This window comes from Bubalus bubalis, chromosome 3 (genome assembly GCF_019923935.1).
Source record: "Bubalus bubalis isolate 160015118507 breed Murrah chromosome 3, NDDB_SH_1, whole genome shotgun sequence".
Taxonomy (NCBI): Eukaryota; Metazoa; Chordata; class Mammalia; order Artiodactyla; family Bovidae; genus Bubalus; species Bubalus bubalis.
The window spans coordinates 27660010-27676053 of NC_059159.1; the positions used below are offsets into that span (position 1 = coordinate 27660010).

Genomic DNA, 16044 nt, shown 5'->3' on the forward strand with positions numbered 1-16044 from the left:
TTTTCACTTCGTTCATTCACTTATTTGTTGACCCTCCTAGGCACCATGCTAGATGCTGCAGTTTATTAATAATGAAGCATCAAGAAAGCACTTTTTTCTGTTCCGTCCCTTTCTTCTCAGTAATAGCATATTGAAAATCAAATTTTAATTTTGGAACACTTTGCTGTATTAAGGGAACTGTACTTGATGTGTGTTACAATCAAAACGAACTTTTGTTCTAGCAAAATGATAGAATGAAGACTAAAATTTAAGATGAGCTCCCAGTTCTTTTAGTTTAAAAGCTTTTATTGTTTCCTGCAGGTCCACCTTCCTTCCTTTACAGTATTTTCAAACTTCCCAGTTGTTAAAAAGAAGAATATTTCTCTTATTCATACCATGGATTTTTCTCCCAGAAGTGGGTATTTTGCCTTGGGGAATGAAAAGGGGAAGGCCCTGATGTATAGGTAGGTGGTGTTATCCTCACATCTAACAAAATGTACATTTTTCTACCATAAAATGTCACTAGCAAAAAATTCACTTGGAGTTTTTGGAGAAGCGGGGTGATGCTGTGTTTTGAAAATGTCAAATTGAGGAAAAATTGCCCCTTTAATAATACTGCCACTTTCTTGGTGCCTTACGTTTTTAGATTAGCCTTTGTCGACTTGACAATGCTCTGTTTATTCCACTAGATTTAAGTGATATTTTTCGAAGAGGTACTTATTTCTTTTCCGGCAGCTGTAAGCTGTAAATATGGATATTAACTACAAAGATACCAAAAGTTTATGCTCTGTCCAGGTTCTTTTCTGCACTCAGTTTACTTGGCTATAAAGCAAAAACAAATAAAATCTAATTACATTGTTTCTAGAAGAAAATGCTGGTGACAAGGTGACTCTTGGGGGGGGACTGACCTAAGTCACAGCCCCCTTTCCTTGCTCCTGTGGGCTGGCAGTGAATGTGGTATAGAAGCCTGTGTTCATGTTTGTGTGCTTCAGGGAAAGCCTGCTTTCAAAGAAGCTGAAATCTGGGGTAAAGAAGAGGAGGAGTGCAAATTGGTTTTGAGGAGATAGTTGTGAGAAGAGAATGTAGCAAACGATAACATGCTTATAGTTTTACTTTGAAAGAAAATTGGGCGGATGGTGCTGGGAAAATTGGTAGCTTCGTCATTCTCACTGCAGGTCATTTTTGGAGTGATCTTTCAGTTTGGATTTTATAAAAGGATGCAGATACTCACTGTGCTTCAAAATTCTCTTCCGAAGCTGTAATTTATTATGATAACGGATTTTTTTCTTTTCTTAAGCCCCTAAGCCCGTTAGAATTTTCACCAGAGCATTGATCTCTCGTGAGACTGCTTCCAGCATGTGGTTTGCAGTGACAGCATTTCTGCTGGAAGTGGCTGATGAGGTATTTCAGATTCTGCTTTAATGCTTTGGAGCAAGCTGATGGCTTGTATCTAAACTCTGAGGTATTAGCATTAGGATCCTTCAGAATATCAACTTGAGGAGTCTTAACGTAGCTGCCCAGTGAGAGTGATGGTGATTACATTTCCACACCTAAAGTCTTCCTAAGTGCCATGCTGTGATCTGATTGACAATACCCAGGGTAATCAAAAATTGTTTTAATGATTTGTCTTTTACTTTTTTCAGGTTGCATCATTACTCAGACTTTTAAAAAGATTATTCAAAGTAAGAAAAGCTTTTTTTTTTTCATTCTACAAAGTTTTAAGGTTATACCCATTGCTGTCAGTTGGCAGAGGGACTATATTAGCTGATCTTTGTTTCTTTGCCTCTGAGTTGCTGTATCTTCAGTTAAGGGAGTGGGAAGGACATAGATCAGGAAGTTGGACTTAAACTTTTCCTTGGGAATTTCTTCTCCCAAATCACAACAATCTGGCTCTGTTCTTCTGAGGGAAGATTTTTAATACTATGTCCATAAATAATCATCAAAATTATAATCACTGAGTATATAATCTGCAAAGCAGAAGAGACTTAACAGAGAGAGGTAAGTATCTTCATGTATAATTACAGTTTCCATAAGCTCAAGCCCTTTTATTTTGTATGTTTCTTGAGAGTTTATAAGTAGCTTGCCTTATAGCTAGTGAATGGTTAGTCATTAGTTTTGCTGCCATATGTAATATATATATGTGGCACATGCATGTATATATTCTTTTTCTTCCAGTTTTATTGAGATATAATTGGCATATAGCAATGTGTAAGTTTCAGATGTACTGCATAATGATTTGACATACATATGTCATGAAATGTTTACTACAATAACTTTAATGAGCATCGATCATCTCATATAGATACAAAATGAAAGAAATAGATAAAAACTCCTTTCTTTGTGGTGAGAAGTCCTAGGATTTTCTCTCTTAACAACTTTCGTACATAATGTATGGCAGTGTTCGTTGTATTTATCATATTGTATATCACATCCCTAGTACATGTTTATAACTCCAAATTTGTACTTTTTGACTTCAAGATACAAGGTTTTTGCCTTCCTCCAATTGCTGCTTGATATTTAAAACAGTAGGACATTATTTTCTTCCCATGGCTTGATTTTCATCTGAGATATGGTGGTCATTCTGACATTGAACTTTGCAGTTGACCTGTTCATCACAGTTGAGTAATTTGATCTTCTCTGAGATTCATAAATGTTGAGGAGAAACTCTGGAAGTACATACAGACTTAATTAGGGGAAAGAATTTTTGAAGGTAGCAGAATTTTGAGCAGAACACTAACCAGGAGGAGAAAACAGTCCGGTGATCTTGCCTCTTCAGATAACACTGCCAGTCCATGTTGTTTGTTGATGACCAGTGGCTATAAATCAAGTATATCATTTCTTCTGTTCTTTCCTCAGGTCCAGTTGAGCCACAGGAAAAACCCGTCCTGAAATCTCAGACTTTCCAGAATGTGTGATAATATATAGATAATGATATATTGAGTCAGATGTGGTTTTTTTGTTACTAGGAATGTTTTAATAAACTCACAGTAACTTTTGTTTGAAACTAAGTATATGTGGTTCTTCCTTCTCTACCTACCTACACACACACACACATACACTCGCGCGCTAATTTGGGTGCATTTCTTTTAAGACTGAACCTGAGACATTGAACACACCTGTCTGTAGCCAAAAATAACATAGGTAGATAGTCTTGTATTTCACAGTTAACCCTGATTAGTATTTCTCCCTTTCCCAGGATCAGTCAGTTCAGTTCAGTCACTCAGTCGTGTCCGACTCTTTGCAACCCCATGGACTGCAGGATGTTAGGCTTCCCTGTTCTTTACCAACTCCTGTAGCTTGCTCAAACTCATGTCCATTGAGTTGGTGATGCCATCAAACCATCTCATCCTCTGTTGTCCCGTTCTCCTTCTGCCTTCAGTCTTTCCCATTATCGGGGTCTTTTCCAATGAATGTGTCAGTTCTTCACATCAGGTGGCCAGAGTATTGAAGTTTCAGCTTCAGCATCAGTCCTTCCGGCGAATATTTAGGACTGATTTCCGTTAGGATTGACTGGTTTGATCTCCTTGCAGTCCAAGGGACTCTCAAAGAGTCTTCTCCAACACCACAGTTTAAAAGCATCAATTCTTTGGCACTCAGTTTTCTTTATAGTCCAACTCTCAACATCCATACATGACTACTGGAAAAACCATAGCTTTAACTAGACGGATCTTCCTTGGCAAAGTAGATCAGAAACAGTTAAAGTAGATTAGGACTCAAAAGGCAAAAGAGAAAGAAAACTTTATTTCACTGGAGCACTTATGAGCACTTCATATTCACAAGGATTGCTGGGCTTTAAATGATATTGGCACTTTAAAATTTTCCATGGGTAACTAATTGAAAATAATTAAAAACTGAGCAGACTGTGAAGAAAATTTCCACGATCAATTCCACACACACTAGTTAAAATCAAAGCCCGTGAAAATGTGCTGCACATCACAAATTGTTAGAGGCATGCAAATCAAAACCACAATGAGGGAACACTCTGTGCCTGTTTGAAAGGCCATCCTCAGTCTACAAAGGTAAATGGGAGAAGACATGAAGGAAAGGAACATTGACAGTACTGATGACAGGTAAATGCTGAGAATCACTGTTGAGTATGGAACTGCCTTTTTTAAGTAAGACAAACATTGACTCCAGTCCAGGTCTTTGGAGGACTTAAAACATGTCCTGCTCAGTGTTCCTTCATCGTCAGCACCAACAAGGGAAGAAGGTGCCTGAACAGCAGCTCCTCCCAAAGCCAGCAGACAGCCTCTGGTGAGGGACCCGTCAGTCAAGTCTCTTCCTTGTCAGGTGGTTAACAAGGCTCCTCCCTTGCGGCAAAGGGCTCTTGAATTCTAAATTCATTTTGTACAGAGAAGAGGAAAGTATCAGACATAAACTATAAATCTTTATTTTTAAATGTTAAAAAGATAAATGCAGTAAAAAAAATTATACTTTAAATTACAAATTAATCAACTATATAGTCTGACTTAGAAGAGGAGGAGGATGTAAACAGAAATTACTGTAAGTGAGCAGCCCTTGACTGTGTGGGTACCACCCAAGAGCTCCAGCCGATTCCTCCGCTAGACTCAGCAGCAGATACCATCTGGGACCCAGAGCTGCTCTTTTGATCGCACCAGGAGGAGCCTTCTTTGTCACCAGGACACAGAGAGAACCCAAGTCTGCGCCTTGAGACACATCTTCCAGGCTCCAAGCCGAAGGCTCAGCCTGAGTTGTGTTCTTCATGTTCTTCTCCTGCAGGTTAATGGTAGTAAAATGAGGTGAAGGAAGCACCTAGAACTTGGGCACCTCCCCTTTCTGAGGTGGTTCTGTTAGGGGAAGCACACTGACTGAAACCACCCACCCTGGCCAGGCACCATAGTAACCATTTGCATGAGTTGTTTTAGGACAGGAGGTCCTGCTAAGGAACACAGAACTAATAAGCCTCCACCAACTGGAAGAGTTCTGGAAAGGTCAAAAGGAGACACCACATGTCCGACCGCCTCCCAGAATCCTCCTCTCTGGCATCCATCTTGGCTGAACAAGGCATGCACCACCAGGAAGGACTTACCCGGAAACTAATCCAATCACCATAAAACCTGAGACTTTAAGCCATGTGACAGAGCTGTTGGGTTCCCTTACCCTGCTGTTCTCCACCTGGGTGCCCTTTCCCAATAAAATCTCTTGCTTTGTCAGCACATGTGTCTCCTTGGACAATTCATTTCCAAGTGTTAGACAAGAGCCCAGTTTCGGGCCCTGGAAGGGGTCCACCTTCCTGCAACAGTTTTATTTTCTTCTCCTCTAAGTGACTTTTTTGAATCAAAAGAGAAAGGGCGTAATTCCACAGTTCTTCTCACTGGGATTTGGGGCTTAAAAGGTACCCCATCATGGGCTCTTACCACTCCTGGCTGCTCCTCATCCTCTTGGAGGGTTTTAGGTTCTCTTCTTCCAAACAAAGGCAGGAGTCAGGGGGACAGTGAGTGGAGTTTCTTTCTTTTTGGGAACACCCACAACACCTAATAAGATACAATAAGGGCAAGGCTTCACATAAATATAAAGTGTTTATCCCCCAATACCTTCTTTGCTTTTTGCTGTTTGATTCTTTTCTCTGTTTCAAATTCAAAGCCAATAGGCATGGTGAGTGGCTTCTCTGGCGGTTTCTCAGGCAAAATCGGCCCACCGTAAAGAATTCTGGAATCCAGTTTCCATGCTTTCCGTTTGTAGAGCCCTGCTTCTACAGGGTTACATTTCTTGGATTTTGCATCACTTTCCAACACCTTTTGCTGTGTTTTTATTCTCTTCTCCAACTCTTGCTTATCAGTACTTTTGGGGATCTTCTGTAAACCACTAAAAGAACCTTAAAAAAAATATGTATACATTTATGCATGACTGAATTAAGTTCCTGTACACCTTATACAAACACAACATTGGAAACCAACTCTATTTCAATGTAAGATCAAAATGAAATTGCACAGAAAGAAAAAGAAAACAAAGGGTCATGAAGAAATGCTACTGCCTTGTGGGCACTACTGCGCTGATGGGCACTTAATATTCAGAAGGCTGTGGGATTGTGAGTAAACAACACCTGCCTTCAAGAAATGCTCCAGGAATGGTCATCAAAACACAGAGCAGACATTCAAGACTCAATTGCAAGATGCTTCACTTGTACCCTTTAAAAAAAAAAATCATAGGAAATAATGCCAACCTTGCTAACTATTCAGTTCAGTTCAGTCGCTCAGTCGTGTCCAACTCTGTGACCCCAGGAATAGCACGCCAGGCCTCCCTGTCCATCACCAACTCCCAGAGTTTACCCAAACTCATGTCCATCGAGTCGGTGATGCCAACCAGCCATCTCATCCTCTGTCGTCCCCTCCTCCTGCCCCCAATCCCTCCCAGCATCAGAGTCTTTTCCAGTGAGTCAATCCTTCGCATGAGGTGGCCAAAGTACTGGAGTTTTCAGCTTTAGCATCATTCCTTCCAAAGAACACCCAGGGCTGATCTCCTTTAGAATGGACTGGTTGGATCTCCTTGCAGTCCAAGGGACTCTCAAGAGTCTTCTCCAGTACCACAGTTCAAAAGCATCAATTCTTCAGTGCTCAGCTTTCTTCACAGTCCAACTCACATCCATACATGGCCACTGGAAAAACCACAGCCTTGACTAGATGGACTTCTGTTGGTAAAGTAATGTCTCTGCTTTTTAATATGCTGTCTAGGTTGGTCATAACCTTCCTTCCAAGGAGTAAGCGTCTTTTAATTCCACGGCTGCAATCATCATCTGCAGTGATTTTGGAGCCCCCCAAAATAAAATCTGACACTTTCCACTGTTTCCCCATCTATTTGCCATGAAGTTATGGGACCAGATGCCATGATCTTCGTTTTCCGAATGTTGAGCTTTAAGCCAACTTTTTCACTCTCCTCTTTCATCAGGAGGCTTTTTAGTTCCTCTTAACTTTCTACCATAAGGGTGGTGTCATCTACATATCTGAGGTTATTGATATTTCTTCCGGCAATCTTGATTCCAGCTTGTTCTTCCTCCAGCCCAGCGTTTCGCATGATGTACTCTGCATATAAGTTAAATAAGCAGGGTGACAATATACATCCTTGACGTACTCCTTTTCCTATTTGGAACCAGTCTGTTGTTCCATGTCCAGTTCTAACTGTTGCTTCCTGACCTGCATATAGGTTTCTCAAGAGGCAGGAGAAATCCAAATCAAAACTACAATGAGGTATCACCTCACACTGGTTAGAATGGCCATTGTCAAACACTCTACAAAGAACCAAGGTTGGAGAGGGTGCGGACAAATGAAAACCCTCCTCCGTTGATGCTGGAATGTCAGTTGGGAACACCGCTAAGGAAACAGTGTGCCTGCATGCTAAGTCACTTCAGTCATTTCTGACTCTTCAACGCTGTGGACTGTAGCCCGCCAGGCTCCTCTGTCCATGGGATTCTCCAGGCAAGAACATTGGAGTGGGTTGTCTCCTCCTCCAGGCGATCTTCCCCACCCAGGGATCAAACCCATGTCTCATGTTTCCTGTGTTGGCAGGCCAGTTCTTCACCATTTGTACCACCTGGGAAGCCCATGGAGACAGTGTGGAGGTTCCTTAAACATTGAAAATGAGAATGAAATTATGGTAATTCCTGTTGACTTAAAAAATATTCACAACCTAAAAGATGAGAATTATGTTTTATTCGGCAGGAATTTTCAGGACTTCAAGCCCAGGTGACACCATCTCAAATAAGACCTGCTTTGAGGAGGTGAGGGGAGGAGTCAGATTACATACAATTTTGTAAGAAAGGGCAGGTAGTCTGAATATCAAAAGATTATTGTTAAGAAAACCAGATATCCCGAGTTAAGGGATTTAGTGCTTTTCTGTGTATGGCAAGATGCACGAGTCAGGGCTCACTGAAATCATTCATTTCATATGCACCTCACCTGTCTGGGGCCAGTGTCCTGTTTTCACATCCTGAGTTTCCTTTCCTCAGGGTTCACCTTAGGGAGTGGCTGTAGTCTGATGGCTGCCAGAGAGCAGATACTCTTCTCATTCCTGAGTTCCCTGAGGGCTCACCAGCTCACAGTGGAGGGCTGCAATTGCTGATGACTATGACATCCTCGTTTACTGATACAACAGAAAATATTCCATTTCTCACTCCCTAACACCATACACAAAAATAAAGTCCAAATAATTTACAGATCTCAATGTGAAGATGGATACTCTCAAACCCTTGAGGAAAATATAGACAGAAAGCACTTTGTTGTAAATAGCAGCAAGTTCTTTTTGGATCCACATCTTAGAGTAATAAAAAATAAAAAGCCAAAGGGACATAATTAACCTTAGCAGCATTTTCACAGCAAACAAAACCCTAAATGAAAGAAAAAGACAACACTCAGGATAGGAAAAAAATATTTCAAACAAAAATCCCCACATAGAATTCATCTCCAAAACATACAAACAACTCATGCAGCTCAATATCAAAAATAAAAATACTCAATAGGAAATGGGCCAAAGATCTCAGTGGACATTTCAAGAAGGTATACACATGGCCACTAAGCACTTGAAAAGATGCTCAGCATCATTAATGGTTAGAGGAAGACAAATAAAAAGTCCAGTGAACTATCACCTATCACCTCACCCCAGTCAGAATGGCCATCTCAGAGAATCGCCAACAATACGTGTTTCAGAGGATGTGGGAGAGAAGGGAATTCCCCTGCATTCTTGATGGGAATGTAAATTGGTACACCCATTAGGCAAAGAGTATGAAGGTTCTTCTAAAAAACTAAACATAGACATATCTAGGATCCAACAATCCCACACCTGGGTGTGGATATGGAGAAAACCAAAATCTGAAAAGACGCCTGCAGCCCTATGATCACAGCTGCACTAAGACCATAAACAAGACACAGCAGCAATCTAAGTGCAGAACACAGATGAATGGATAAAGAAGATGGGGTACCTAGCCATAATATTATTCAGCTATTCAGTTCAGTTCAGTCGCTCAGTCATGTCCGACTCTTTACGACCCCATGGACCGCAGCACGCCAGGCCTCCCTGTCCATCACCAACTGCCGGAGTTTACCCAAACTCATGTCCAGTCAGTGATGTCATCCAACCATCTCATCCTCTGTCATCCCCTTCTCCTCCTGCCCACAATCTTTCCCAGCATCAGGGTCTTTTCAAATGAGTCAACTCTTCGCATCAGGTGGCCAAAATATTGGAGTTTCAGCTTCAACATCAGTCCTTCCGATGAACACCCCAGACTCTCAAGAGTCTTCTCCAACACCACAGTTCAAAAGCATCAATTCTTCGGCACTCAGCTGCCGGGAGCCAGCGTGAGGAACTCCGCCCGTGGCAAAGGTCATAAGGAAGGAGGCTCGGCATACACAAAGGCGGGATCGAGCCTCAGGAGTCCCCCTGGAAATTCTCGAGCGTCTACCCCCCAAAACCAGAGTCTGCCTACTTCACTGCCTTGTGCCCTCACCTACACCTCTGACTTTATGGGGGGCTGTCCCCCACCACCTGTCTCTGAAAAAGAGTTAACTTACAGCTCCAGTTAATAATAATTCCTGGGCGTGATAGGAGTGTTTCAACCTACAAACTCCTCTGAAGGTTCTCTAGCCTGCCTGACAGGCTTTTCCAGCCACATGTGATTGTTCACAGCCTCCCAACTGTGAGAGGCACGCAATGCTCTAAACTTTCTAAAAACAGATTCTTTTGAGATGTTAGGAAATTATTAGTGTAGTATAGTGGGCTGATTAGAAATTGTATTGGTGAAGGATTTTTCATTTGTTGAGCCAATGTTTGCTGCTAAGTCTCCACATCCCCTGCCCTTATATACATTGATGAATATATAGAAGAAATAAGTATTAACCCTTGATATTAATCACGTTTAGACCTTAGGCTAAGCAAATTCTTTCCTTAATTAAAACCCACTGCACCCTTACCCTATAGGAATGTAACCTTATCTGGCACCTTCGAAAGGTGGCGTCTGTTTTAAGAATAATCACCCCTGGAAAAATGAGTGTTCTGGTTGACTGACCACTATCACAAGGAGAGAGTCATAAATTGTTAGCAGGCCCCTTGGCCAGAAGATGATGTAACACCCCCTAAGACCTTTGTATACATTTGTATAAAGCACCTGACTTTTATAAAAGTCAGGACTGCTGACCCTGCGTGACTTTTGTATTACATCTCTGTGTATAAAAGCGGACCCTGGAAAATAAAGAATGGGATCAGTTCCTGGAAAGACTGGTCTCCCCATATCATTCTTTCTCTCACCTTCTGGCTGAATTCCCATCTGGAGTATGGAGAATCGTCAAGCCTACTAATTATGCCTGGGCTTCTAAGAGCTGATCGGGAGGCCTTAGTGTCTCCTCTCCTTCGGGAGAACGGGAGGACGCCTGCGGCCTACGTAGGTGACATAAATTCCTTGCCTTGGAATTTTATTAGCTTTCCACGTAAACCAAGTTATTCAGCCTCTTTTCTCCACTGAATTTTCCTACTGAGCTATCCCTATTTAACCACTCTTTATATCTTTAATTAACGCTTAATTGATCTATTGTTTCCTGATACCCGAAGCCGTCTCCCCTTCGAATTCCCTGGATCCACCGGGGCTGGACTCCGGCACTCAGCTTTCTTTATAGTCCAGCTGTCACAGCCATACATGACTACTGGAAAAACCATAGCCTTGACTAGATGAACCTTTGTTGTCAAAGTAATGTCTCTGCTTTTGAATATGCTGTCTAGGTTGGTCATAACTTTCCTTCCGAGGATTAAGCGTCTTTTAATGTCATGGCTGAAATCACCATCTGCAGTGATTTTGGAGCCCCCCAAAATTAAGTCAGCCACTGTTTCCACTGTTTCCCCATCTATTTGCCATGAAGTGATGGAACAAGATGCCATGATCTTAGTTTTCTGAATGTTGAGCTTTAAGCCAAGTTTTTCACTCTTCTCTTTCACTTTCATCAAGAGGCTTTTTAGTTCCTCTTCACTTTCTGCCATAAGGGTGGTGTCATCTGCATATCTGAGGATATTGATATTTCTCCGGGCAATCTTGATTCTAGCTTGTGCTTCATCCAGTCCAGCATTTCTCGTGATGTACTCTGCATGTAAGCTAGATAAACATGGTGATAATATACAGCCTTGATGTACTCCTTTTCCTATTTGGAGCCAGTCTGTTGTTCCATGTCCAGTTCTAACTGTTGCTTCCTGACCTGCATACAGGTTTCTCAAGAGGCATGTCAGGTGGTCTGGTATTCCCATCTCTTTCAGAATTTTCCACAGTTTATTGTGATCCACACAGTCAAAGGCTTTGGCATAGTCAATAAAGCAGAAATAGATGTTTTTCTGGAATTTTCTTGCTTTTTCGATGATCCAGCAGATGTTGGCAATTTGATCTCTGGTTCCTCTGCCTTTTCTAAAACCAGCTTGATTAAAAAGGATCAAATAATGACATGAACTCCTGTTGTTTTAAACTACCCAGCTTATGGTCATTTGTTAGAAAAGCCACAGAACAGCCACACAAACCTTGCTCTGTAGGATCCTGGAAGTGTGGGTCTCACTAAAGGCAGATGGAGGCTGGATTATGGAACCCTTAGAGTCAGCACTGGGCCCCGAGAAATGCTAAAGAGTGGCTAGACCCCAGAATGTGGAGGGGTCAAGCCTGAAGCCCATCACTAGGGTACCAGCTGCACTTCCCAGGTTCTTAAACCTGTGCATGTGGTGTGGTAAGTGTCTCAGTCCTGACTGAGGACATTTAATGTCACTGTTCACACTCATTAAGAACCCACCAGTTACACAGATGGAAACCCAGTTAGGATACTTGCTGCACTGATGAGCAGTTCTGAAGATGGTCAGGAGTGGGGACTTATATGCAGCCAGCAGCCCTTCCACCTCCTCCACCCCCCACCCCCCAGGAGTATCCTCAGTGGGAAACTGGGGGACCACACGATCTCTAAGTAAACCTTGGCTGAGCCCCAGGCTAGCTGCTCCTGAACCTCCTCCACCCTTCCCAGGTAAAACACCCAAATACCAGCAAAGACCTCACAGGTGGGAGGAGAGGGCTTGGAGCCACCCCAGCGACAGCATGCTTGCCGAGTTGGCTCATGCAGGCCAGGCAGGATGGTCCTGACCCAGGGGCCTCTTCTGGAAGCTTTCCATTTCCCTACCTGAGTTACCCCTCCTAACCTGCTCCCACTGCCTTTTCCCTTACTTCCTCACCCCCACCTGGGGTGATGGCCAACAGCAGGTATGGGTGACACTCCTCTTCCATACCTGGTCTAGGAAGACCTGATAACAAACAGCAACCCACAAGGTCCTCTCTCCAGCCCACCCACCCCACAAAAGTATGGTGTAGAATACAGCTGCAGGCACTCTTACACCCGTTTCTACAGACCTCAAGCCAGGCACACGTGGGGAGGGCTGGCCGGCCAGGTCAGGTTAGCCAATCGTCCCCCATTAGGGGCTCACAGTTGCAGAAAATGGGCCTTGTTGTGCCTTCCAGGTGCTAGGAACAGGTGTGGCTCCTGCAGGTCAGGATGGACATGGGACTGGAGCTCTGAATTGTTTTCTAATCATTTTATCTGGCCCACAAGTGGGAGGTAATTTCAAGAAGACCCTCTCCTAATGAGAGGAACCCAGAAGTCAGAGAGAGGAGGGATGGTATGTGGAAACAGGGGCCCAGTGCCAAGGTGAGGTGGAAGTCTCTGGAAGACTTGGAGGGAGGCTGCATGTGAAGCCCAGGGTCACTGACCTGTCCAGGAGCGATTATTAGTTCAGGTCCTGCTCTGAGGGGCTCAGGGTCAGACTGACCAATAGGTGGGCTGGGGGGTGCTCTGCAAAGAGGGCTCTGTACATGGTTTCTTGGTGCTGAGCCCTGCAGGGTACCTGCCCAGGTGAGCCGCATACCCTTGGAGGAGCCTGCCCACCAGAACCCTGTGCTCCTAGGAGGATCGTGTGAATGAGTGCCCTCTCTGTGCAGCAGGCAGAGTAGCTTAGTGACGGCCCTGTGGGCAATGCTGGGATAAGATGAGAACCAGGGCATGCAGTGGGGCCCCTGAGGCCACCCTGGGCCATCCAGAGTGAAGAGGTCAGTAGGTGGGTGCTGGCCACTGTGCTGTGTGTGGGAGGCCCCACAGGAACCTATTGTTTCTTATACTTGTTACTACGGAGGCCTCCCCAGGACAGAGCAGACAGCCTGCCCTGGGTGGTGAGAGCTCCTGGTGACCCTGCAGGGGACTTGAGAGGGAAGGACCAGGCTGGAGGGGAGTGAGTGCCCAGGCAGAGCCATGGGGCTCGGGGCCCGAGGCGGCCTTTCTGGTCTGAGCTGGGAGTGGACAAGCAGGTGGTGAGTGTGATCCAGGAAAGCCACCCTGGTGACGTGAGACTGAATCCGCTTCAGAGTGATAAGCCTTCTGGATGATCCCAGAGACAGGACTGTGAGACAAGAGTCCTGGTAAAAGAAGATGAGTGAATCCCCCTAAGAGGAGGCTCTGAGAGATGGCCCTGGGAGGGAGTAAAGGGAACAGATGTGAGCCTGCTGTGAATGGGCAGTCACCCTGGGAAGTCGGCGGGCACAGACCCCACTCCATGGCTGCACATCTGTCCTTCTGGATGCGTTACTTGGCTTCTCGGAGCTTAAGCCTCTCAGCCTGCTTGTGGAGTGATGGTAGCACCGACTGACTAGTCATTTGCTCAGAACAGGGCAAAAAGGGGTCTCATGGAAATTCCACAGAACACCATCAATATGGGACTCACGGCCCCTGTTTCCTGCAGGTCTGTCTTCAGAATCCAGAGAGCAAATGCGAGCAGACTTGTAGCAGGGCCTGGGATGGGCTCAGTTTTGGTGGTTGGTGGAATGACTGCTCTCGTCCCCAGGCCCTGCCAGCATTAGCCCTTCAGGCTCTGGGTTGGGGAGCCCATGGGTGTGGGTCCAGCTGTGTCCACCAGGGAGGCCTGGAGGACTCGACAAGGAAGCGCAACTGTGACCATCACCTGTGCAGAAGCTTCCGAGCCAGGGTCCAGTGGGAACTCTTGTCCTGCACGTGGGTTTCAAGTCCACAGCGCACATCAGCTTTGAGCAGCTCTGTTTGTTTCTAGATGCAAAGCAGAGTCCTAATATCTACTTGTACACTGTCTGTAAAAAGGCACTTCTGATCTGGCTCTAGGTACTGCCTCTGAGTCTCTCCTGACTGGACGGCCCAGCAGCCACTGTCACCGAGTCATGACTATAAGATCATGGGGGGAGGAGAGCATACAGTCCAGGCCCTTGAGGGGCTGTGCTGTCCACACAGCTAGTGCTGTAGCTTAAGTGTGCCCTCCACCCATGCTACAGCCAGAGACCACTGTCTGCTTACAGATTGTTACCAAGTTCTATGGGCCCTTCTCAGGCCCTAGCCTGGCCGAGGCTCTCTGCCCCAGCAGGGAAGGTTTCCTTTCTCCATTCAGGTTCAAATAGGTGATTATGAAACCAAAGCTGAGACAAACACAGCACAGGCTTTATTCAGAGGCCAAAGAACGGAGAAGCCAGAATTAAGTTCACAGATCAGCTTCTCGCCCACCTGGAGAGAGGGCTTTAATTCTCCAGAGTAAAGACAAAGGAGGAGGAGTGAGGCTAATGCTGGGGAGGCATGTGCACTGGGGGAAGAGACAGGGCTTTTTCCGAGGGAGTGGGGTGCCACTGCCTTTTTATCCTTTTTTGGTTCTTCCTGTCTGGTCATGGCCACCAGTAGACGTGTCACTTAATATGATAATATAGTAAAATCAACATACAATGAGACTCAGGGTCTGTTGGAAGTCAGATTCATTGCCAGCTTGGTCCCAGCTGACGCCATCTGGTTTTCGTTCTTTGTAGCTTCCTTTCTTCTCTCTGGATCCTTTGACTTAAACACTTCTGTTCAGTTCAGTTCAGTTCAGTCGCTCAGTTGTGTCCGACTCTTTGCGATCCCTTGAATCGCAGCATGCCAGGCCTCCCTGTCCATCACCAACTCCCGGAGTTCATTCAGACTCACGTCCATCGAGTCAGTGATGCCATCCAACCATCTCATCCTCTGTCGTCCCCTTCTCCTCCTGCCCCCAATCCCTCCCAGCATCAGAGTCTTTTCCAATGAGTCAACTCTTCTCATAAGGTGGCCAAAGTACTGGAGTTTCAGCTTTAGCATCATTCCTTCCAAAGAAATCCCAGGGCTGATCTCCTTCAGAATGGACTGATTGGATCTCCTTGCAGTCCAAGGGACTCTCAAGAGTCTTCTCCAACACCACAGTTCAAAAGCATCAATTCTTTGGCGCTCAGCCTTCTTCACAGTCCAACTCTCACATCCTTACATGACCACTGGAAAAACCATAGCCTTGACTGGACAGACCTTTGTTGGCATAGTAATGTCTCTGCTTTTCAATATGCTATCTAGGTTGGTCATAACTTTCCATTTAACTTATATGCAGAGTACATCATGAGAAACGCTAGGCTGGAAGAAGCACAAGCTGGAATCAAGATTGCCGGGAGAGATATCAATAACCTCAGATATGCAGATGACACCACCCTTATGGCAGAAAGTGAGGAGGAACTAAAAAGCCTCTTGATGAAAGTGAAAGAGGAGAGTGAAAAAGTTGGCTTAAAGCTCAACATTTGGAAAACGAAGATCATGGCATCTGGTCCCATCACTTCATGGGAAATAGTTGGGGAAACAGTGGAAACAGTGTCAGACTTTATTTTTTTGGGCTCCAAAATCACTGCAGATGGTGACTGCAGCCATGAAATTAAAAGACGCTTACTCCTTGGAAGGAAAGACTTCTGTTGAATCCTGCTAAAGGTAGGGGTTGGAGGGTTGTAAGCAAGGACACCCCTAGTAAAAGTGGGTTCACAGATTTTCAGCAAGGGCCTGGAGCAGCTCTGACAACATGATGAGAAGGCTGAGAGGGCAGTCGGTCTGACACCTACACCAGGACTGTGGCCAGATGTGGAGGCAGTCAGCTGGGGGCGTGAGATCAGGGAAGGTTCTCACTGCTTACAGGGAAGATGTGCACGTGCGTCCAGATGCAGACTGCCTGCAGACACTGCTACAGAACTCCTGGCCTTTCCTGAGGATACTGGGT

At 44.8% G+C, this 16044-nt stretch overlaps 1 protein-coding gene and 1 long non-coding RNA gene across 4 annotated transcripts in view; one reads left to right on the top strand and one right to left on the bottom strand.

The window, feature by feature from the left end:
* UTP18 (UTP18 small subunit processome component) overlaps positions 1-2987 on the top strand; it is a 53012-nt gene extending 50025 nt beyond the window's left edge. The window contains exons 12-14 of the mRNA XM_006070180.4: positions 301-443; positions 1623-1661; positions 2836-2987. Of these exons, the coding sequence (XP_006070242.1) occupies positions 301-443; positions 1623-1647 (168 nt within the window). The 3' untranslated portion in view covers positions 1648-1661; positions 2836-2987. The remainder of the gene's footprint in view (positions 1-300; positions 444-1622; positions 1662-2835) is intronic.
* Positions 2988-4172: 1185 nt separating this feature from the next.
* LOC123332377 lies at positions 4173-12276 on the bottom strand. 3 transcript variants are annotated; one of them, XR_006549170.1, is made up of 4 exons: positions 12229-12276; positions 5358-5474; positions 4482-4713; positions 4173-4313 (listed from the first exon to the last, which is right to left on the bottom strand). It is a non-coding gene; the product is annotated as an uncharacterized LOC123332377 (long non-coding RNA). The 3 variants fall into 3 exon arrangements; XR_006549171.1 differs by lacking the exon at positions 12229-12276 and adding an exon at positions 11482-12045; XR_006549172.1 differs by lacking the exon at positions 12229-12276 and adding an exon at positions 7893-8164.
* Positions 12277-16044: the final 3768 nt, after the last annotated feature.